Here is a 23,779-nt window from a genome sequence, read left to right as displayed (position 1 = left end):
CAATCCCGGGCAGCGCAGGCTAGCGGTTACTGCACTGGGCTGGAGGGAGCTGCAATTCCGGGCAGTGCAGACTAGCGGTTACTGCACTGGGCCGGAGGGAGCTGCAATCCCGGGGCAGCGCGGGCTAGCGGTTACTGCACTGGGCTGGAGGGAGCTGCAATCCCGGGCAGTGCGGACTAGCGGTTACTGCACTGGGCCGGAGGGAGCTGCAATCCCGGGGCAGCACGGGCTAGCGGTTACTGCACTGGGCTGCAGGGAGCTGCAATCCCAGGCAGTGCGGGCTAGCGGTTACTGCACTGGGCCGGAGGGAGCTGCAATCCCGGGCAGTGCGGGCTAGCGGTTACTGCACTGGGCTGGAGGGAGCTGCAATCCCGGGCAGCGCGGGCTAGCGGTTACTGCACTGGGCCGGAGGGAGCTGCAATCCCAGGCAGCGCGGGCTAGCGGTTACTGCACTGGGCCGGAGGGAGCTGCAATCCCGGGCAGCGCGGACTAGCGGTTACTACACTGGGCTGGAGGGAGCTGCAATCCCGGGCAGCGCGGGCTAGCGGTTACTGCACTGGGCCGGAGGGAGCTGCAATCCCGGGGCAGCGCGGGCTAGCGGTTACTGCACTGGGCTGGAGGGAGCTGCAATCCCGGGGCAGCGCGGGCTAGCGGTTACTGCACTGGGCTGGAGGGAGCTGCAATCCCGGGCAGTGCGGACTAGCGGTTACTGCACTGGGCCGGAGGGAGCTGCAATCCCGGGCAGCGCGGGCTAGCGGTTACTGCACTGGGCTGGAGGGAGCTGCAATTCCGGGCAGTGCAGACTAGCGGTTACTGCACTGGGCCGGAGGGAGCTGCAATCCCGGGGCAGCGCGGGCTAGCGGTTACTGCACTGGGCTGGAGGGAGCTGCAATCCCGGGCAGTGCGGACTAGCGGTTACTGCACTGGGCCGGAGGGAGCTGCAATCCCGGGGCAGCACGGGCTAGCGGTTACTGCACTGGGCCGGAGGGAGCTGCAATCCCGGGCAGTGCGGGCTAGCGGTTACTGCACTGGGCTGGAGGGAGCTGCAATCCCGGGCAGCGCGGGCTAGCGGTTACTGCACTGGGCCGGAGGGAGCTGCAATCCCAGGCAGCGCGGGCTAGCGGTTACTGCACTGGGCCGGAGGGAGCTGCAATCCCGGGCAGCGCGGACTAGCGGTTACTACACTGGGCTGGAGGGAGCTGCAATCCCGGGCAGCGCGGGCTAGCGGTTACTGCACTGGGCCGGAGGGAGCTGCAATCCCGGGGCAGCGCGGGCTAGCGGTTACTGCACTGGGCTGGAGGGAGCTGCAATCCCGGGCAGTGCGGACTAGCGGTTACTGCACTGGGCCGGAGGGAGCTGCAATCCCGGGGCAGCACGGGCTAGCGGTTACTGCACTGGGCTGGAGGGAGCTGCAATCCCGGGCAGCGCGGGCTAGCGGTTACTGCACTGGGCCGGAGGGAGCTGCAATCCCAGGCAGCGCGGACTAGCGGTTACTACACTGGGCTGGAGGGAGCTGCAATCCCGGGCAGCGCCGGCTAGTGGTTACTGCAGAGGGCTGGGAGCCATCCCGAGCTAGAGTCTGGGCTGTGCGCCCTGGGGCCTGTCGTGCAGAGGCTCCCGCTGGGTTATGGGAACGTGGCCGCCCGTGGGAAGGGCAAAGGGGCGCCCAGCTGCACCTGGCGGAGCCGCGGGGCAGGAGCAGGTTGCTCAGAACTACATTTCCCGGCATCCTCCCGCAGCGGAGGAGGTGAGGTCATTTCCGGCGGGGAGGCAGAAGTAAGCACACGCGGCGGGGTTGGAGCCGGGCGCGGCCTAGGTAGGTGCGCAGGCCGGGTGTCCTTTAGAGTTTGCGGCGCCCCCAACGGGGGAGCATCGAGCACACGGGCCCAGCTTCGCTCCCCCGGCCTCCTGTAGCGGGGCCCGGGCGCAGCAGGGAGCGACTTCCCCCGTCCGAGGACACCACCCCGGCGCGGCTGGAACAAGGCGGCGGGGCTGCGGGCCCAGAGGTCTTTGCTGTCACGGTAGGAGGCGGAGGAAAGCGAGCTCTTTGCTAGCCTAGGTGGGGACTTCTTGAGTGTAGCACATTGGGGATGCACCTTATTTGTAGCAGTGAGTTTTCCCTGGGTGACCCTCACAAGCCCTCTTACAAAATGGGAAACTGAGGCCCAAAGCCATATGCCAGTCAATGGCAGCGCTAGGCCCAAGACCTAGTTTTTCATCACTTTGTCCTATCCTGTGAACCATGCTGTTCCTCAGAGTCTTGGATAGCTGCATCTTATGCAGTGGAATAATCTATGGAACGCCTAACCCCTTCCATCCAGGAGGAGCCTTAAGAGTTGTATAGGCAGAGAAAAAAATCTGGTACTGGGCTGACTAAGGACGCCAGGGCAAATGCATTTGCAGAAAGTGCCTTAGCAACTTCGAGTGGCAGAATCCAATAGAAAAGCTTCACAGAAGATGTAAGGTTCACTTCCCAGGAACTGTATAGTCATACTGAGTGTCAGCCTATTAGAAGACGTGCCAAGCTGACCAGTTAGCAAGTCAAAACAGCAGGGAGTGTATTCACTATCATCACTGCTAAAACTATTCATGTCTTGCAGAGTGGACTAGGAATCTAATCTGAAACAGGCAGGGAGAGCTGAGACTTGGTTGTAATTGTGTGCCATTAGAGCTAAAATTAGAGTGAATTCAAGGTAAGGAAAGGGAAGAACCAGGTGATAGAAAACTCATCTTCAGAGACAGCTGGGTAACCTTTCTTGTTAAAATCTATAGATATTGGCTACAATGTTAGAACTGAAGACTCCACCCAGTGCATAGATCATTAATTGCAATGAGAGGCTTGTATGAAAATCAAGTGGAGAATAAGGCCTGTCTGTAATTGAACTTTATACAGGAACTTACCTGACCCTTTACTAGACCATGAGCACAATGTTGAATTTATGCATAACTTGGGGTAAAGTGGCCAGATAGCAGGAGTGAAAAATGTGGACCAAGGAGGGTGCAATAGATGCCTATAAAAGACAAAAACCTTGACTATTGGACTCCCTATAAAATGGTGATGTATGACCACCCTACCTTGGGGGGGTGGAAGGAAGGAATGCTACAGAACACTTTGACTTTTTGGCCTTTATTTGGTCATTTGTGCCTATATAATTATGCATTTGGCTGCACAGAGCTACACCTAAGTATCCTCAACTCTGATTCTTATTGGCAGACTCCAGAATTCACACTATTGAAGACAATGATATTTCTGTATCCGCTACCTATGGAACTCCTTGCTAGAGGACATGGTGAAGGCTAGAACTTTAACAGGGTTCAAAAAAGAGCTAGATAGATTAATGAAATTTAGGTCCATCAATGGCTATTGGCCAGGATGGATAGGAGTGGTATCCCTAGCCTCTGTTTCTCTGAAAGTGGGTGACAGGGAAGGGATTATGTGAGGATTACTTGTTGTGATTGTTCCCTCTGGTACTGGCCACTGTCGGCAGACCTTTAGTCTGACCCAGTGTGGTCGTTCTTATATTCTGTGTCTCATGGCTTATATTTTTTTGTAATCTTAAAGCCTAAAAATAGTTTACCCCTTATATTCAAAATGTCATGATGGCTGGATAAGTACATCATGCAAAGTAGGCTTTTTTACCTTATATTTAAAGTGATATTAGGAAAAGGCAACTTGATTGACATTAGGAATATGTACAGGCATTGACTAGGTTCTTGCTTTAAACTGGTTAGGAAAGTTCTGTCTTAAGCGAATTAATCCAAAGAACTCCAGCAGATCTTTTCACATACTTTATTAGAAGAAATGTATCTGTCACTCAGAAGCCATAAATAAAACACCATCAGTAGCACAACCGCAATTCATCCACAGGAGCCAGTGCAAATAAAAGGCAAAAAATATACAATTGGTGATATTGGTTATTCCCCTGAGCACAGAAGATTCCAGTAGGTTGACTGTTTACATTATATCCACTTTGTATCAGAAGCTGCTCAATAGTGTCTTCAAAGATAAGCTCTTTGGATTTTGCTAATAGAAAGATAAGTGGCATGCAACTGACATTCCAATGCAAATATTCAGGAAGCTGGCCAGGTAAAGCTGTTTTCTACCATAATCAACCTTCTTTGTCTAGAAGCACAAAGGAGATCATAGAGTCAACTTGATATATTCAGGATCTCTAGAAGGAACAAATAGCTAAATATGATGCACTATTCCTGCGCAGAGCAGGCAGATCTTTGATTGGCACTAAGGGATGGAGAGTTCTGTGGATGGAGGTTGAAGAGACTCTAGATAACTATGAAGAAAAGGAGTTCTTCCTGGGAATGAGGCCATTTGCCAGGTCACAGCGTATCCCCCAGCGCAGGGCAGATCTCTTCTTTTCTGTTGGCACCAGATAGTTGTTGGGGACATAGACGTGTTGAGACCTGGCTGGGAGGTCAGGCTTGTAGAACATTTGTTCCCGGATGCCCCAACGTAATTCTTTCCTTTGATCCTCCCCTGGTATCCGGAATGACTCCCAGTCCCGCTTATACTCAAAGTAGCGGGCCACTCGGTCAATCTTACCACGATTACGACCTTGCTGCTCTAATCTTGGAGGAATGAAGGATTTTGATTGGCCAGTCATAATCAAGTCTTGTTCATAAACTGGAGAACCCCGACTGTGGCATTCCCTAGGAAGAAATGGCGGATCTCCATGAGAGCCACTGCGAGGAGGAAGATCCAAGTAAAGCTTTCCATGGGAATTGTGGATTGGCTCACTTTCTACCTCTGATGCAGTGTCTTCCTGCTGGGGGTGTAAATGGAGCAATCTCTGTTGTAGGTCTGAGATCTCAGGGTCGCTTTCAGCACTGGTTTCTGGTTCGCTGATGACTGACTCATCAGACACATGTACCTCTCCATCTGGCATCCGCCTCAGAACTTTCCTCTTCATTACTGGCTTCCTCATTCCTCTAAGACCCTCTGAGAGAGTCTCTGGTTGCACACTGTGTTCTGCCTGGTGGTGCTGCATCAATAAATGAAGAGATGGCCTGATCCCAGAAGCCACTGATGCTTTAGTGTAAGGGTCATACTGGGTTGGCGCATGGGTTCTTCTCAGGGTATCTCCATCTCCGTGTTCTGCACAAAATTGAGTAAAGGCCATAGCAGCTGCTGCCAGCCTCTCTTTATGGTTCATAGTGGCCCATCTGTACTGATCTGGTCCTGCTAGTGCCTCCATGATTTCACCTGGGCTGGACTTATTGTCTCATTCTGCAAGAATAAACTGTAAATAAGTTCTTAGTACATCTTAAGTGACAGATACAAAACATACTTAAACATTAAAATAAGATCCTAGACCATGTACTAGTGATTATCTGAATGTTAAAAGGGAATTTAATGAGTAAGAGCTAGTGAAACTAAAGAGCAGTGCAATCAGAATCCTTTATGGACTCACACATTAATCCTTCATTTAGAATACTTCGCTACAGATGCTTTTATGCCAGGCCCATACAAACAGCATACAGTGCAGTCTCATGCCCCAATGTACCTTTTGAAGCCAATGTTAGAATTGTGCAATAAAAGAATTTGCAGTGGTATCTGAACAGCGAAGGGGTTAAGTGATAGGGATTAGTTATCTTTGCACAAGGGACAGTTACTGAGGTAATAAGCTAAGTATGAGGCAGAATAAGATTGTTTGGTTTTGTCTAAACTGGGGGAAAGCATTAGTCACATTTTCTGGTGTGATTTTTGCCTGATTAGTACAGTTAGTGGAAAGGCCCACCCCTGGGTCCTCATCTATATACCAGAGTCTTATGAAAGGGCGATTGTTGTTGAATTGCATACATTGTGATAGTCCACAGTAGGGATGTTGCATTTCAGTTAATCAGATAATCGAGTAGTCAATAGAATTTCCATCAACTACTCAATTAGTTGATGGGGGGGGGGCACTTGCTATCCCACTGTGCGTCTCCCATTGAAGTGTACAAGAGCTGCGCACGGCTCATATTTCAAAGGGAGAAACAGTGGTTCCCTCTGCCTCTCTTCCTCTGAAGTGTACAGGAGCCACAGCATCTCCTGTACATTTCAGAGAGAGAGGCAGCGGGAACCCAAGCCAGAAGGGAGCAAAGCAGTTCCTGCTGGCACAGGTTCTCCTCTTTGAAATGTATAAGAGTTGCAGGTGGCTCTTGTACATTCCAAAGGGAAAGAAGTGGCGGTGGGACTGTTTCATTCCCTGCTCACACGGTTTCCCCACTGCCCTGTGCCTCCCCTGCCCCCCACAGAGATGATAAACATTTGCTTATTGGGTAGTAAGTTGCTTATATCCTTAATCTATAGTAGGGGCCAAGAAGGCGAACATTTAGACTGAGATTTTCAGTCAACTTGGGGATTCGGATACCTAATTCATAACTCTAATAGTGATTAGGCACCAAATTCATTACACAGCTTTGGTCTACTCGTGTCAAAGAATCAGTTAAAAAAATTAAAAAAAATTACAACAGATGGGTCTGTAAGACTAATAATAGCAGTAGCAATAGAGATGTAAAATCCCACTTAATCAGTTAACTGGTTAAATGTAATGATTAACTATTAAATTAAGCGGAATCCTTCAGGAGGTGGGTCCTGCCCAGCCAGAACAGCCTTTAGGGCTGCCAGTTAACAGATTGCTGGTAACCATCACTTAGTAAGGGTGATGCTTACCAGGTAACTCATTGCTGTTCACATCCCTAATTAGCAAGCTCCTCACATGTTGATGCTAGTAGAGTGGCAGCTGACAGAAATGAGGATTGCTTGCTTGACAGCTCTGTATGGATTTAAGAGTTAAACTGGTTACCCAATTAAATGGGATTTTACAGCTCTAATTTCTAAACTCTAAAAGGAAGTAAAGAATCACTCAGATTTGCTTATTTCATTAATCTTTCTGCAGCTGCTGAGGCACTAATAACATTTCCCACCTCTGAATTTCACAGAAACTCACTATGGCAGAACTGGGTGTGGAGAAAGATCAAGAAGAGGGACTACTGAAGAGGGTGCAGGAACTGGAGGCAGAAGTGAAGAGACTGCAGGAGAAACTCCTGGAAGGCAAGGAGGGTCCTGAACTAAAAAGCAGTCCTTCAGCATTGGGGAGAACTAAGAAACGCCAGCAACGGCCATTTGATTTTAGTGCCTATGACAGGAAGCATGTGGCACTGAAGATTGCCTACCTGGGTTGGGGATACCAGGGCTTTGCCAGCCAGGAGAACACTAACAACACCATTGAAGAGAAACTGTTTGAGGCACTAAGCAAGACCCGGCTAGTAGACAACAGGCAAACTTCCAATTATCATCGCTGTGGACGAACAGACAAGGGGGTCAGTGCATTTGGACAGGTCAGTACCCCTGGCTGCAAGTTCTCCCCACTCTTGCAGAGAAGTGATTGTCTTAATTATACTATGAAATGTAGGTGGTGGGGTGTAAAGTCTTTTAGGATAGGTTAGCTGGCTTTGACAAAGGCACTGTCAAGCATGGAGATAAAACAGTGGCCTAACATTTAAAAAGATACTAGTTTTTCCCTCTGATGTGAAAATGAACATGGTAAGAAGTGTTTCTAGTGTGTAAAAGGACACTCAGCAGAGACAGCCCATAGTTTTTGTGCTCAGCAATGCAATTGGTCAGCAGTTCACAATGGACATGATGATGGAAGAAATTTAGGGCTTGTCTACATGGGAAAACTATTGTGAAATAAGTGAGGGTATGACTTTAAAGTGCAGTGTTAGGTATATCTCAGAACTGGAAGGGATCTTAAGAGGTCATTGAGTCCAGTCCCCTGCCCTCACGGCAGGACCAAGTACCATCCCTGACAGATTTGCCCCAGATCCTTAAATGGCCCCCTCAAGGATTGAACGCACAATGCTGGGTTTAGCAGGCCAATGCTCAAACCACTGACCTGCGCGCGTGCCCCCTCATCTGTTCTTCCACACTAACTCCCTGCATGGACATACATTCAGCACAAAGACACTCTTATTGTGGAGGGTGTCCAACAGGGAGTTATGGCAGAATTATTCTCTGATATTTACTTATGTAAATGAGCCCTTTAGTAAAGTGCTACACTTGTCTAAACCATGATGTCCTAACCATGTTGATTTGGTAAAATTCTTGTTTTAAAAAAAGCCCTCTTGAAAGTAATCAGAGTTGTCTCCAGTTGACGTAAATCATGTCTACATTCCACTTTTGTACTGGATAACTACATTGGTCAGGTAAAAAAACCCACATCTCTCTAACTAGTAAACATGGCATAAGCCCTAGGGGGAGGCAGAATAGCTATTCTGGTAGAAAAGGTGAGTAGGCATCTTTATTCCAATATGATTACATCAATGCCAGGAGGACATAGTATAGTTAACTATACAACTGTGTTTACACAAACCTTTAGTCCCAATGTACACTTCAGTCAGAACACAGGAGTTAATGTGTTAATGGATAAAAGCCTTGCTGCTTTCAGTGGTCTGAACTCAAACTCTCTAAGGGTCAAAAGCAGTTGTTTGTATATAGATGAGCTATGATCTATCAATAAATTGGATCTGACACCAGTAACTGTGTAAAATGCTACAAATTGGCACCCTTGTTGATGTTAAGGAGTGAGTTTGCCATGGGGACTGAGTTGTCATCTGTGACCATGTTTCCTCCAGGTCAAGGTTGAATGCATTCCAAGATAACCCATGGAATATATAGCTACTAGGATATCCAAGGCTGTTAGTCTATCACCAATTTAATAACAGTGCAGCAAACTTAGCTCCCTCCAACCACCTCCAGCAGCTGCAAATTTACACTTCAGTAAGGAATTACATCTAGGTCTAGATATTAAACAGACCAGAAGATGCAGCTCTTCCAGAGGTCTTGACTTTTTTTTATTTTAAAACAGTCATTAGAAGATTGCTTTGCCTATCCTGAGGGAGTCAGAATGTAATCCCCTTTTTCCAATCCTACAGGTGATCTCCCTGGATCTTCGCTCAGACCTTTCAGAGGGAAAGAAAGTGAATGGTCATGAGAGTGGCTTGAAAGACAAAACTAGTAGTTCTGCCAACGAAATCCGTTACACCCATATCCTAAATCGGGTGCTCCCTCCTGATATACGTGTATTGGCCTGGGCCCCTGTAGAGCCCAGCTTCAGTGCTAGATTCAGCTGCCTCAAGAGGACCTATCGTTATTTTTTCCCACGTGCAGATTTGGACGTGACTCTTATGGATGCTGCAGCACAAAAATACGTGGGGACCCATGACTTCCGTAACTTGTGCAAGATGGATGTAGCCAATGGTGTAACAAATTTCCAAAGGACTATTCTCACAGCACAGGTGCAGCTAGTGGATAGAGGAGGGGAAACTGGGCTACAGGACCCTTTCCAACTGTACCAGTTTGAAGTGACAGGCCAGGCATTCCTCTATCATCAAGTCCGTTGCATGATGGCAATCCTCTTCCTAATTGGGCAGAGGAGGGAAAAGCCAGAGATTATTGATGAGCTATTGGATGTAGAGAAGAATCCTCAAAAACCACAATACAGGCAAGAATTACTAAAACAGCCTCAGAATTTCACTTCAGAGAGTTTACATGTGTTAGTCCCTGTTTCTGAATCTAGTGCTATAAGTGCTGTTGCCACACTTCCTAACAACATCCATGCAGCTGATTGCTATCAGGCCTAGAGTAATCTGGAAGACAGTGCCTCTAGTGGCTGCCAGTTAACATACCCTCTTGAACTTCAAAACATGCCCTTGAGAAGCTACTTTTCCCTGTTGCCTCAGTGTGTAAGCTTTGGTATTTCAGGCAAGGAACATGAAATTATGGCTAGGTCTTATTCCTTTGGACCTAGTAAAAAATGTAAACATTGCTCATAGGCTCAATGAGCTGCTGACTTGACAGTTCTTATGCAGGATAGCAATGAGCTAGTCCAGGGGTGGCCAACCCATTCTGGTCAAAGAGCCAAGATAGCCATGGATCCAGCACGAAGAGTTGAGCTAAAATAAAACGATAGCCCCTTTAAAAGGAGCCCCCCGGTCACATTTGGTCATGCAAAAAAAGCTCTGCCCCTTTAAGAAAACACTTAAACGCATTTTGAGGCTTTTTGGCCACAGGAGGCTCCTGCCGCCATCTTTAATTCTGCATCTTTCATGGCTGCACCCGACGGCTCCCCTGCCCAGGTCAGCACAGGGAGCCAGGAGGACCGGACCGTTTTGGGGGTGCACGGGGGCAGCTTACAAGCCACAGGGGGGACTTTGCGAGCTGCACTGGGGGGAGGGGGGAGAGAAGAGCCGCATGCGGCTCGCAAGCCTCAGATTGGCCATGGCTGATTTAACTTCTTGCTTACTGTGCCTAGTTAGGTAAAATTTCCTTTCTTCTCTGCAGCATGGCAGTGGAATTTCCTCTGGTTCTGTATGACTGCGAGTTTGATAACATCCAATGGCTCTATGACCGAGAAGTTCAGGAGTTCAATGTTACTCACCTGCAGCAACTCTGGGCTAATCATGCAGTCAAAACTCACATATTATATAACATGCTACAGGGGCTAGAGTCTGCTGCCATATCCACAGGGACAGGTAGGAAAATTGTTCTGAGATTTGTTCTAACAAATTAAAGTCTTGTAGGGAAAAAGACTAATTCCTGAAATGAATCTGCATTCTTTGAAAGATTCTCACATCTAACTTGTGTATGTTACAGGCCCAGAGAAGAACAGAATGGTGCCCTGGAGAGAGATGAAGCCCCCAGTCTGTAACCAGGTCAGCAGTTTCATTGAGGGGGTGAAAGCCCGCACTTATAAACCTTTGTTGGCTCGTCCCAAGTGTGAAGGTTTGGAGTCCCGGATCAATCATTTTGTGCGCAGGGGACGTATTGAGCTGCCTCACTGCAGAGAGAAAGAAACTGGAACAGACAAAGAGGAGCACATAGAAACTAAGAGAGGCCACAGTGACTCTGCAGAAAAAGATAGTGTGGCTCCAGGACAAGCTGCCAAGCGAGTTTGTGTGGACACAAGGGCTGAGAGCTCCAATTGAGACATTGCTAGCTGGGGGGCAGAAGCAGGACCATCTTTCAGAGATGGGGTAAATGTGGTCCCCTAGGATTTTAAGAAAAGAAACATTGATGGTGGGGGGGATGGGGTACAGAGGAGAAGACTCCTATTAAAGGTGCAGAATTGTACCTTTATTCTTTTAGTTTCTGGGAGGCTGTAGAGAAAACTATTCTGACAGTGCAGAGGTTCTTACACAGGTCCATGGAACATATGCTGGGAATAAGGTATTTGTTTTGCCTCTTTTTAACCAGCTGCTAAAACGAATTAAAAGTAGCTAATCTTACTATAACATGCAAGCAATTGCTGTATTTGCCACATATCATGTGACTGAATGGGAGAGAGTGAGAAGCAGTGGTCATATTAGCGTGATCCAGATTGGAAAGTGAAAACCCCTACTCAGAGGGGGTAAGCTGCTAGCTTATTTCTAGACTACACTGTTCATTAGTGTAGAGCACTGGTGTGAGAACCACTGTTATTTCCTCATCCCTCAATTTTCTTCAGCCCTTTTGTGCTGCGCTTTTTCTCCTTTTTGCACATTGAAGGAGTAGCTGAGAGAATCAGCTACTCCTTCAATCACCTTGGTCAGGGACCATTTCCAGCCAGGTTTCTGGGTAAAGTGCTGCCTGTCCTGTGTACCACCTAGATGCATTTGATGGGTAGTGCCCACAAGTGGGAAATATGGTGGGTATAAGGATGCATAAGTGCTTTGGAGGAACCCATGGATTTTGTAGATTCCCTCTCCATTTTTGCAGACTGTATTTATTTGAGGAAGGAAATATAATTAGTACCAAAGGTCAGTGAAAGTATAAATGCTTTAGGTAACAGTGCTGATAATGGAGTCTTCATGCTGACATTTTCAAGGTGCCTAGAGGTAATTAGGGAGCAAGAAAGCTTGAAGGGAAGTTAAATAAAATAATCATGTTTGAAATCAGCTCTCTGGAAACATAGGATATGACTTCAGTTGAAACACTTGTCCCAATCAAAGACTTTGGTGGGTGGACAGCAGAGAAGGCTGGAGACACTATTTTTGAAAGGAAGAGTCTATACTGCGAGAGAAGAATTAAAAGATGATGATACAATGCTGCAGCCTGACATGCCCCATGTCTTAATTCTGAATCAGATTAAACAGTTTTCAGTTTTAAACAAAAAGTTGACTAATTTGTCATATTTTACTGGTTTTCTACATGCTTTCCCTCCCACCCCACCCCTTGGCTTGCTCTGAAGCAAACATGAACATTTAACATTATACTTACATTACAATTTTAGATAACTCACAAAGTTACACTAGAAGGCCGTCTCTACGCTGGCCACTTATTCCGGAAAATCAGCCGCTTTTCCGGAATAACTTGCCAGCTGTCTACACTGGCCCCTTGAATTTCCAGAAAAGCACTGACAATCTACTGTAAAATCATCAGTGCTTTTCTGGAAAAACTATGCTGCTCCCGTTCAGGCAAAAGTCCTTTTCCGGAAAAGGGCCAGTGTAGACAGCACAGATTTCTTTTCCGCAAAAAAGCCCCGATCGCGAAAATGACGATCGGGGCTTTTTTGCGGAAAAGTGCGTCTACATTGGCACGGATTCTTTTCCGGAAAAAGTGCATCTACATTAGCAGGATGCTTTTCCAGAAAAGCACTTTTTCCGGAAATACTTATCCGCAAAAAAGCCCCAATCGCGAAAATGACAATCGGGGCTTTTTTGCGGAAAAGTGCATCTACATTGGCACGGATTCTTTTCCTGCAAAAGTGCTTTTCTGGAAAAGCATCCTGCTAATGTAGATGCGCTTTTTCCGGAAATACTTATAACGGAAAACTGTTCCGTTTTAAGCATTTCCGGAAAAGGGTGCCAGTGTAGACGTAGCCGAAATGTATGAACTCTAGAGGAAGTTCTGCCCACACTACCAAAGGAGCACTAATAACTAATGATACGTACAGCCCTCAGTATGGGGAAGGTACCTCATGCAGGCCTTCAACTCAGTAGTCTTGAAACAAACTTAGGCACCAATCGTGTAAGCAGTTTTGCATCTGCTTTGCTTTTTTACACACAACCATTGCAATTGGTAGGACTATGTGGGGGTGGGGAACCTAAGGGCTGAGGGCCACAGGGGAGCCCAGGCTTGCTTGGATCTAGCCACCAAGGCTTAGAGCTCTTCCCTGCCCCAGCAAGGGGAGCACCCACTCGTGCTCCAGCCACCCCACGGAGAGTGAAGCGCCCCCTCTCCGAGCACAGCCCCTCCCCCATGGCTGGGTGCGAAGGGAATGCAGGGGGCGTCTTTCTCCTCAGCAGGGGGCCGGGGCCGTGAGGGTTTGGACTTGACTTCTCGTTTGTGTCCCCCCCCCGACTATGGTCCCTGAGCTGTGACCTCTGCCCCCCTGGGTCAGCCCTGCCCTTGCCGCGGCCCCAGCTAGAGGCCGGCCGACCGCACGCAGGCGAGAAGCGCAGCGGCACAAAGCGGCCCCGACTCCGCGCGGCCGGGCCGAGAGCCTTTCCTTGGCGCCTCTGTTACCTGTCCTGGGCCCGTGCTCGCGCAGCGACCGTTACCGGCTCCTGTCCGATCCCAACGGCCGCCTACGCCGCCGTTTAAATCACGGGGCGGGACTTTCCCCCAAGCTGCCAAATCCAGCGCGCCTATTGGATCGTCCAGCGCTAAAGTCCGCCTACCGTGGTTGTCATTGGGCGCCTCGCCTCAGGGCTGGCTCGGCCTTCTCGCCTCCCATTGGCCACAAGGCTGGCATCCCGTGAGCGCTAGCGAGCCGTTCTCTGTAACCCCGCCCCTTAGCTCATCCCATTGGGCAGTCTCCCGGAAACCTCACGCACGTCCTCTCCTGATTCGGCGCCTCATTGGCGCGCCGGCAGCGCGGGAGGGGGCACGTGGCTCGGCCCCTCCTCTTCCGGCAGCTCCGGAACGATGGCGGCGTTGGGCAGCGTCCGGCTGTGCCTCTGGGGCCCTGCCCCTGCCCTGAACCGGAGCTTCCGGGCCTTCGCCGGCCCCCAGGGCGCGGCAGCCGCGCTCACAGCCGAGGAGCTCGCGGGCAAGCTCCGGGCCCGGAAGAGGCAGGAACAGGAACAGGAACCGCAGGCGAGTGATGCGCGCGCTGCAGCGGGTTCCTCTGGGGCCGCGGCTCCCGGCATGCCCTGCGGCGGGCAGTCCTCTGGGGCCGCGGCTCCCGGCATGCCCTGCGGCGGGCAGTCCTCTGGGGCCGCGGCTCCCGGCATGCCCTGCGGCGGGCAGTCCTCTGGGGCCGCGGCTCCCGGCATGCCCTGCGAGGGCGGGTCTCGGGCTGCACGTGGGGCACTTCGGGGGGGGGCCGTGCTCTCAGTGCCCAATCCCACCGCTCGGTGCTTCTACAGGGCGGAGCCAGCGCTGCTGCCGCCGGTTCTGAGCCCCAGGCGGACGATGGCAGCCCCCTGCCCTGCAGCATCATGTCCATTTAAATCCCAGGCTTCATTTGCAACTTCGATTGCCTACATTAACCACCCTAGTTCGAACCCTCATTTATTAATAACGTCGGTGCCACAGGGGCACATCCAAACAAGCCCCATGAACTCGGTACTGGTGCACAACACAAAATTAATTCTGCTAATGGGAGGAAACTCTTAGAGGGAATACTTCCCCCAGCCTCTCCACGCCCCCCCCCCCCCCCCGCCAAGTTAACGTGACACACATTGGCTTAATGTAATTGCAGGATAGTTGCATGAGGGGGGGTTTGGTGGGGGTCAAACTCATTCCTTTTGGTAGGAGAATGGTGAGAAAAGTCCTTGGGGGGGGGGGGTGTCACATGACACCTTTTACTTTTGGTCGTGTGTTCGTCTTGACCCCAAGAGTGTTACCGGCAGAGGTGTGGTTAACAAGGGGTCAGGAGTGTGGCTAATGTAACCGTAATTTTGGTTCAGAAAATATGGTCACCATAACTGTAATATTCACTGTAATGCTTCTAAGCGTACACAGTGGTTGAATGAGTAAGTGCCGAGGTGCATGCATATTGTAGTTGTTGCTGTCCATACATTCCGCGAGCCTTGCGGTGTGGCGCAGTGTATGACGTCACTGTACACGGTTGTTGTTGATAATATCAGTTGGTGCTTGTACGTAGTTCCGGTTCCAGTTGTGGGTCTGTTGACGTCCTTTGCAGCCACCGCAAACTTCACTACCGTTCCTGTCGACCTGGTGTTCTTTACAAGAAAAATTATAGTAGTATATAAGATAAGTACAACAAAAATAATTTAAAATATGTGAAAAAGAAAAGTGCAAGATGGTTGGGAGAAGTTAAAAAAGAAGAAACAGGCAATCTTACAAGCCGAAGTGAAAAAATGTAAAATTAACGGACATATTTTCGAAAACCACTTCTCAGTCAGATGCTTCTTCCATTGTGGCTGGCCAGTCTTCCCTGTCGCCATCACTGAATGTAAGTTTTGCTACACACATCGTTGGTACTGGTACTTCTCAGTTTGATGAGACACAAACGTTCGATTCTACCACTATATCTGCACAATCTTCATGTTTTGCGTTGCCATCACTGATAAATAAGAATTCAGACTCTACTCTCAAAGTTATTCCCGCCATTCCATCAACTTCAGAATCTCCTGATAATTCCATTCTCGAACCCGAACAATTGTTGAATTTACATCCTTTACTACTGATGATTTTAGGTATTAGAGGGGTAGCCGTGTTAGTCTGAATCTGCAAAAGCGACGAGGAGTCCTGTGGCACCTTATAGACTAACTGAAGTGTAGGAGCATAAGCTTTCGTGGGCAAAGACCCACTTCGTCAGATGCATGCATCTGACGAAGTGGGTCGTTGCCCACGAAAGCTTATGCTCCTACACTTCAGTTAGTCTATAAGGTGCCACAGGACTCCTCGTCGCTTTTACTGATGATTTTGTTTCTGTTGCGCTGTCGACCTCTTCCTCAAATGAATATGGGGATAATGAATCCGAAAGTATTTCTTACGACCAAAACAAGAAAATCTAAATAATTTTCTCAAGTTTCATCCAGAACAACCCAATTTAAATGAAAAAGTAAATTACAAAAAGATTTATTTTTGACAAGATGGTTTAAGTTGACATTGGTTGACGTATAATACTGAAATAGAAAATGTATTTTGTTTTTTTTGCCTTGCATTTAGCAACGATTCGGATAATTCTACATTCATCACTGGATTCGATGTAAATCACATTAAACACATTTACCAAAGAATCTTAGAACATGAAATGTCTGCACTTCATGCAAATTCTACTGAAGCATGTATTTTAAAAACTAACAAAAGAGATCTGTTAAGTTTATTTACAAGAAAGAAATTTGAAAACTCGCAATGCAATTGTCAAATTATGCAAAGGATATTTGAAACGATAAAACTAATTGGAAAGTGAGGGCTCAGCTACAGAGGAAGTGCAAATAAGGCAGCATATACATTACTCAACAAAAATGTTGATCACGGTAACTTCTTGGAGTTACTTTTACTTATTAGTAAATTTGATCCAATATTAAAAGTACTTATTGATGAGGTAGTAGGAAAAAAGCAAAGAACGTCATGACACAAATGTGAATAAAAAGGGTCGAGGAAATGTGCAGATGTTGTTGTCCAAAACAACTGCAAATGCAGTTATTGATTCCATCACACTCACCTTAAAGAAAATGCTAGGTGATGAAATTAGAGATGCAGAAATGTTCAGTATACAAATAGATACAACACAGGATATTAATGTTCACGATCAAGGTTCGATTGTTATAAGATACGTGACAAATACTATCCATGAGCGTTTAGTGGCGGTAGCCAACTGTACATCAACCACTGGAAATGCATTGTGTGATTTAGTTTGCAATGCTTTAAAAACCTGAATATCGATGTAAGAAAATGTATTAGTAACTCTACTGATGGAGCAGCCAATATGCAAGCTGAATATAATGAGTTTTCTGCATGGCTCGACAATGCTGCACCTGGCCAAATACATGTGTGATGCTATACACGTTTTGAATTTAATTGTAAGTGAAATAACACAGATTACGGTGGATACTACTGTATTTCTCTCTTCGGGATTATTAACACCTGTGCAGTTTTTCTCAGAGACTCGCACCTATGCATGAATGTATGACGCAAATTCAGTAAGATGAAGTATATTTCAGTTCTTGGAGATACTCGCTGGTGGGCAAAAACAGAGCTTTAAGAAATTTTTTTGGCCCTTTTAACACGACAGATGTTACATTTTATTACAATATGTTAAAAACTTTTTACGAAATTTCAGAATCCATTAAATTTAACAAATACAACAAATCTATCTTACAGAGGTAGCAATGGGGGTGGGGAGGAGGGATATTGACTAGTCAAAATACTATCCGATGAGCAAATGCTTATCACCTAGTTAGTTGACTAGTCTTTTACATCCTTAGCCTGCATCGAGGGATGATGAAACCTACAGGTTGTGGTGAGGCACTGAGAGCACACTGGAGTTGTCCTAATCCTTGCCCAGCCAGGTGATGTTCCAGTGGGGTGGCTGCTGCAGTAGGACCACTGGGCAGTGTCTGCAGCCCCATCACAGTAGTAACTGTGGGAGAGCTGCTCAGACACCATGGTGCAGTGAGGAGCTACTGAGGCAGAGAGATTAAGTGAACTGCCCAGTGTCTCAAGTCACGAATTGCGCCCTGGTTTCCTAAATCCCTGTTACTCAACCTGAGACCATCCTTCTCCACTGAGAGCGTTTCCTCTCTTCACAGGAACCTAAAAACCCAGTTCTGAGGCGTGTCCAGGAACTGGCTCAGCTCAGCAAGCAGCTGCAGCGGGTTCACCCCAACGTGCTGGCCAAGGCACTGAAACGTGGGATCCTGTACCAGAATGAGGAGATTGTGGTGATTAACAAACCCTATGGCCTCCCTGTGCACGGTGAGAGAAGGACCAGGGAGGCTGTTCTGTGCTAATGCTAGGAGTGTGTCAGCCGATTCTAGTTCCTGTGAGAGCTTGCTACCCTGACGGCGCCTTCTCTTGGTTAGCAGAGTGCTTGGGCACATGTCACGTTAAACATGGCTAACTGATTTGAGCTCCATGTGCTGAAATCACCACGACCATCACTGTAGGTCTGAATTGAGCCTGGGTCAGACTGTGCTCATGAATGAGGCCTGAAGTGGAGCTGGGCCACAGAGAGCCTCCAGTGGGAGCTGCATGGGGAGCAGGGCAGGGGATACAGTGAGCCAAACAAGTGTTCTGTCTGGCATCTCTGGGTGCCATGGGGCTTTTCTGCCTGCATCTGGTCCCCAGGGCCGAGCCGCATGTGTGGTTTAAGGGGCCCAGCTCCATGTGAGGAGAGGGGAATGTTTCACCATGGTGCTGATTGTCTGGTAGGGCAGCCTCTCCCAGCCTGGTGTGCCATGGGGATGAGAGCAGGAGCTGGCCCAGCTGCTCGAGCCTCACCTCGTGGGGACTGCATTTCTGCGGGCAGTGCTGCAAATGAAAAGTGGAAGTTTGCAGCTTGCTGTGGGCACACCTGAAGGACCCTGGCACTAGGCGATGTACCCTAGATCGGCACAGTCTGTGTCCCGAAGCACTTAGTCAGACTTGGAACATGTTTGTGAGATCTTCTGTTGGGGGGCAGATCAGCCGGTCAGGCTTCCTTGGGGAACTCAGTGTGCCTGGCTCCAAGGTGCCTGGTGAGCTCTGACGTCATTTCCTGGGGGAACTTGCAGGCTCTCGCGTGTCCTCATGGCTATAAGTCTTTCCACGGGGCCCCAGCTGAGCCTGTCCTTGCTGGCTCAGGAGCCCACTTCCCTGGGAGCTTGGTCTCTAATCTGCTTCTGTGGTCTTGTTTCCCTTCCAATTGCCAGGGGGTCCTGGTGTCCAGAACTGCATCTCCAACGTGCTGTCCATCTTGGCCAAGATGCTGGATGGCATGAAAGCTGAGCCCCTGCACCTGTGTCACCGGCTGGACAAGGAGACGACGGGCGTGATGGTGCTAGCCCGGGATGAGGACACGGCCCATCGGCTCCAGAGCCTCTTCAAAGTGTGCCAGGTGGAGAAGTGCTACTGGTACGGGGAGAAGGATACAGCTCCCCTGCGGCTTGCAGCATGGGGAGGGCTGAGCTCTGTCCTGCCAGAGCAGGTTGAGGCCCTGGTATGCGGTAGCAGTACAGACTCCTCGCCATGCCTGAAGGGGACCCTCTCTAAGGAGAGGGGAGCTCGGCCACAGCCCATTGGCCTCCCTAGAGACCTTGTAGGGGTGGAGCTCGTGCAGCATCTGCCCACTGGGAACAAGCTGGATACTTGCTAGTTCATTCACAAAGCCCTCAAGTGCCTCTCGCTGCCCCGGGGCCGAGCAGGGAAAGGCCCCCACCCACCTGCTTATGTGCTCTCACCTAGCAGCCATTAGAACTGCTCTGGCTTGGCTGCGCTATGCTTGGGTATCAGGTGTTGAGCAGTTAGCTGCTGGCCCTGGCAGCCTAGTGCTCCTTCCTGTGCTTTAGCCAGAACGATCTTCCATCTCCTGCTCCCCAGGCTGAAGCGGATCTTCTCTCCTCTCCTCTCCTCTCCTCTCCTGGGCATATTGAGGAGAAGGCTTGAGTGGGCAGGGCATCTGCTGCCATTCAACCAGCAGAGAGCTGGGCTCAGAGCCCGGGAAGGGGTGACGGGGATTCTCCTGGTGCTCAGAGCCCCAGGTGTAACTGCTGGCACCCGCGGTCCTGGTAGGTCTTTCTGGGATTTGGCACGAACGGCACGTCCCTGCTTTCTGGAAGTGCTGGTCACATTTGTCCCACTGAAGAGCCTCCTCTAGCAGAGTGTCTGCAGCATTGCTGATGGGATAAGGAGAGAGACCGCTCCCTGCCCGGGGAGACCCGGGGTGGGCCCTGTTGATCTGGGTGTTTTCTTGCCAGGGCGATCAGCGTGGGGCTCCCGGTCCCCTCGGAGGGGCTAGTGGATATTCCCATTGTGGAGAAGAAAGTGCAGAGCCACCAGTCGCACTATAAGGTGAGTGAGCTGCCTCCTCGGCAGGCCCAGTGCTGCTGACCAGGGCTTAGCTCTGTGAGTCTCCAGCCAGGCCCTCAGCATCCTTCCCTTGCCTCCCAGCGCTCAGGGTGTGTTTCTTGTGACTCCATCTTCCTTCTGGGGGCTTCCTGTGCTTCAGATGACACTGGCACCGAACTACCGAGTGTCCCCCGAGGACGGGAAGATGGTGAAGGTGCGCCAGAACCGAGATGCCGACAGCGCGGTGACCCGGTACCGTGTTCTGGCTAGCTCTGCCTCCTGCTCCCTCCTGGAGCTGAAGCCAATCACAGGTCAGGCTCGTTTGGACCCTGCTTTGTTAGGCTGTGCTAGCGACCAGAGCCCCTCGGTAGGGGTCCCTGTAGTGAGGGAAATGGTTCAGGCTGAGCCTGTGTGTGTCCGGGCGCTCAGGGCTTGGCGCTCCAGTCTGGCTGCTGGGTATGATTGCAGTTCGCCCAGGCATTCCTGGGGATCGTTTGCTTCAGCCTTCAGCCAAGAACTGGGCTGCAGGCGGGGCCACAGCTGCTCCTCCTGTGGCAGGCGGGGTGAGCAGCAGAGACGTGCTCCAGCAGTCTGAATGCCTGGTTCTTCTTCGAGTGGTTGCTCATGTCCATTCGAAGTAGGTGTGCGCACCGCGTGCACCGCGTCTTCCGGAGCGTTTTCCCTAGCGGTACCCGTAGCGCCGGCAGGGCGTCCCCTGGAGTGGTGCCGCCATGGCGGGGCATAAGTACCCCTGCCAGCACTGCCCCACCTCAGTTCCTTCTTACCGCAGTGACGGTCGTTGGAGCGTCTCTATATCTCTGTCTTAGTTAGTTAATGGTTCCCGTTCTCACATTGGTTTGTAAATAGTTCTTGCAGTTAGATAGTTAGGTTCTTTGTTTTGTTCCTTCCCCCTTGGGAGTAAGGAATGCCAGGGCCGCAAGGGTTCAAGACATGCGCTGACTGCGGGAAGTTTATGCCCAGGAGCGACCCACACAACAGTTGCCTTAAGTGCTTGGGTGAGGCTCCTCTGGCTATTGCCTATAAGATCTGCAAGTCCTTCAAGCCCCGTACCAGAAAAGAAAGGGTTTCCCGCCTGAAGCTTCTCCTCATGGAGACAGCGCTTCAACTGGTGCCGCCGGAACAGCCTGCGGTGCACAGTGCACCGACCTCCACGCGGGAGGCTCCTCACCGGCACCATGCGTCGGCGTCGAGGTCTCGGCACCGGTCTCACTCTCCTCTGACTCAGGGTATGTCTACACTACCCCCCTAGTTCGAACTAGCGAGGGTAATGTAGTCATTCGTAATTGCAAATGAAGCCTGGGATTTGAATTTCCCGGGCTTCATTTGCATGAAGCCGGCTGGCGCCATTTTTAAATGCTGGCTAGTTCGAACCCCGTGCTGCGTGGCTACACGTGGCACGCTGTAGCTGTACTCATCGTGGAAGCCGAAGGGAGGTACGGCAGGAGTCTCCCTTTTTTCTAACCCGGTGGTTGAAAGGTTTCTTACTGGCTTGGAAAACCGGTATCCCTCGGTGAGGGCCCCGCTTCCCTCCTGGGACCTTAACGTGGTCCTCCACAGGCTTATGCTACCCCCCTTTGAACCGCTGGCCACGTGTTCCCTGCAGCACCTTTCATTGAAGGTTGCTTTCATCGTGGCCATTACATCAGCTCGAAGGGTGTCAGAACTAAGGGCGCTAACAGTAGACCTGCCCTACCTTGTTTTTTCCCATGACAATGTAAGGCTACGGCCTCATCCAGCCTTCCTCCGGAAAGTGGTATCACCATTCCACCTGTCCCAGGAGATTTATCTCCCATTTTTTTCCCCAAAACCTCACGCCTCCTCTAAGGAGCGGGTCCTGCACTCCCTGGACGCCAAGCGGGCGCTGGCGTTCTACATTGATAGGACCAAGCCGTTCCGTAAATCACAACAATTGTTTATTGCGTTTGGGGACAGGGTGAAAGGGTTGCCTATTTCCACACACAGGCTACCAAGATGGGTGGTGCAGTGCATCACGGAATGTTATCAACTGGCTGGTAAAACCCCACCCAGAGTGAAGGCACACTCCACCAGGGCGCAGGCGTCCTCGGTAGCTTTGGTGCCCAGGTACCAATCACAGAAATTTGCAGGGCAGCCACCTGGTCTTCCCTTCACACGTTTGCAACACACTATGCGCTACCTCAGCAGGCCAGGGAGGATGCAAGGGTGGGCTCTGCAGTCCCCGAATCTGTGATGTAAATATATAGATCTGGTTGTCTTTGTTCTTAATTGGTGCCTTGTCAGTGTTGGATTGTTCAAATAAATCTGTTTATTGTTCACCTTCCTTCACGACTCTGGTGGTGTGACTGCTCCAACCCCTCCTCCATGGGGTTAGCTTGGTAGTCACCTACTTCGAATGGACATGAGCAACCACTCGAAAAAGAAAAGAACGGTTACTTACCTGTAACTGTTGTTCTTTGAGATGTGTTGCTCATGTCCATTCGACTCCGACCCTACCTCCCCTTCGTCAGAGTGTCCGGCAAGAAGGAGCTGAGGTGGGGCAGCGCCGGCGGGGTACGTATGCCCCGCCATGGCGGTGCCACTCCAGGGGGCGCCCTGCTGGTGCTACGGGTACCGCTAGGGAAACCGCTCCGGAAGACGCGGTGCGCACACCTACTTCGAATGGACATGAGCAACACATCTCGAAGAACAACAGTTACGGGTAAGTAACCGTTCTTTTCTCTCTCCTGTTGCCTGCACAGGAGTGAAGCACCAGCTCCGTGTCCACCTGGCCTATGGACTGGGGTGCCCGATCCTCGGGGACCACAAATACGCACACTGGAGCAAGCTGGCACCCCAGGTAAGGCTGCTGGGCAGGGGTGGGAGTGGGAGCTACTGTCTCAGCAGGGAACACGGGCCGAGTTATGGGGCCTGTGTCCCCTCTGCACCCCCCCACGGCGGGGAAGGCCCTCTTTGCACCAGCCAGATACTGCACCGTAGGTGAGGCGGGAGAGGAGCTATCCCCTCAGTGCGGATCTCAGGCCCTGGTGTCTGGTCAGCTTAAGTCTTAAGCCCGTGCGCTGAGTGAATCAGGGTTCAGCCCAAAGGCTCCCTGGCAGGTCCCTGCTGGTGTCTGGCTCTGGCCGTTTCTAAGGCTGGAGCCACAGAGGCCCTCTGGCAGCAGGGGCCGGGACGCTGCCTTGCTTGGCAGGGTGTGCATTGGAGCTGCGCACTGACTCTCATCCCTCTCCTCCTTTGAACAGAAGCTTCCTGAGAACACTCTGAAGAGACTGGGCTTGGAGCAGGCCAAGGTGCGTCACCTCCCGCTCCACCTGCACGCCAGCAGGCTCACCCTGCCCGCAGGAGCCAGCGGGGGCCAGCAGCTGCAGCTGGACTGCCGGCCACCCCACTTCTTCACAAACTCGCTGCAGCGGCTGAAGCTGGAGATTCTAGACGTGCCCAAGAAGTGAGGAGGGCGGAGCTGACCGACTGCGTGGGGCATCTGACTGTGGCCTGGAGATCCAGGAGGAGTCCGTGGCCTCAGCCGCTCCAGGAAAGCACACCCACTGGTGACCGTGTCAGCGTGCTGCCCTGCGTGAGTGGCCTGGGTCCATGAGCTGCCTGAGGGAGGCTCTGGCTCTGGGCAGAGCCAGCAGTACAGCAGCCAGCTGAGGTTTGTTAGAGGCAGAGCAGGGCTGGGTCTGGAACTTCTCTAACCAATAAACGGTCTGATCTCGTTCTGTGCGGGAGCAGTCTGGGCTTGTGTAACCAGGGAGAAGCCAGCTTGTCTGGGCCATGGGGCTCCCCGATGTGGTGCCGTCAGCTGGCGCCAGCATGACCCATGTCACGGGGTACTGTGCT

General features: G+C 50.5%; 3 protein-coding genes across 16 annotated transcripts; 2 read left to right on the top strand and 1 right to left on the bottom strand.

Moving 5' to 3' along the window:
- The first annotated feature begins 1,706 nt into the window (after positions 1-1,706).
- On the top strand, positions 1,707-10,986 carry PUS3 (pseudouridine synthase 3). Of its 5 annotated transcripts, none has more exons than XM_025184262.2 (5): positions 1,707-1,816; positions 6,940-7,338; positions 8,935-9,503; positions 10,343-10,533; positions 10,655-10,986. In XM_025184262.2, exons 2-5 carry the CDS (start codon positions 6,949-6,951, stop codon positions 10,984-10,986), a joined length of 1,482 nt encoding a protein of 493 aa, XP_025040047.2. In that variant the 5' UTR covers positions 1,707-1,816; positions 6,940-6,948. The 5 variants fall into 5 exon arrangements, with proteins under 5 accessions (XP_025040047.2, XP_075765724.1, XP_075765725.1 ...); XM_025184261.2 differs by having other exon boundaries at positions 1,757-2,059; XM_025184260.2 differs by lacking the exon at positions 1,707-1,816 and adding an exon at positions 1,845-2,021.
- HYLS1 (HYLS1 centriolar and ciliogenesis associated) lies at positions 3,777-13,847 on the bottom strand. 10 transcript variants are annotated; one of them, XM_075909622.1, is made up of 3 exons: positions 13,505-13,596; positions 9,355-9,420; positions 3,777-5,255 (listed from the first exon to the last, which is right to left on the bottom strand). In XM_075909622.1, the coding sequence occupies exon 3, from the start codon at positions 5,208-5,210 to the stop codon at positions 4,290-4,292; it is 921 nt and encodes a 306-aa protein (XP_075765737.1). In that variant the 5' UTR covers positions 5,211-5,255; positions 9,355-9,420; positions 13,505-13,596; the 3' UTR covers positions 3,777-4,289. The 10 variants fall into 10 exon arrangements, with proteins under 10 accessions (XP_075765737.1, XP_075765731.1, XP_075765736.1 ...); XM_075909616.1 differs by having other exon boundaries at positions 3,777-5,242; positions 13,505-13,595; XM_075909621.1 differs by lacking the exon at positions 9,355-9,420 and adding an exon at positions 6,671-6,773 and having other exon boundaries at positions 3,777-5,242; positions 13,505-13,542.
- Positions 13,848-13,859: 12 nt separating this feature from the next.
- On the top strand, positions 13,860-23,658 carry RPUSD4 (RNA pseudouridine synthase D4). Its single transcript, XM_075909613.1, has 7 exons — positions 13,860-14,077; positions 17,707-17,872; positions 18,808-19,009; positions 19,852-19,945; positions 20,103-20,253; positions 22,681-22,778; positions 23,182-23,658. Exons 1-7 carry the CDS (start codon positions 13,907-13,909, stop codon positions 23,386-23,388), a joined length of 1,089 nt encoding a protein of 362 aa, XP_075765728.1. The 5' UTR covers positions 13,860-13,906; the 3' UTR covers positions 23,389-23,658.
- Positions 23,659-23,779: the final 121 nt, after the last annotated feature.

The sequence above is a fragment of the Pelodiscus sinensis genome, chromosome 26 (genome assembly GCF_049634645.1).
Source record: "Pelodiscus sinensis isolate JC-2024 chromosome 26, ASM4963464v1, whole genome shotgun sequence".
NCBI lineage: Eukaryota > Metazoa > Chordata > Testudines > Trionychidae > Pelodiscus > Pelodiscus sinensis.
Note: the sequence above shows the minus strand (reverse complement) of the source record. Positions and strands in the feature narration are given on the sequence as shown.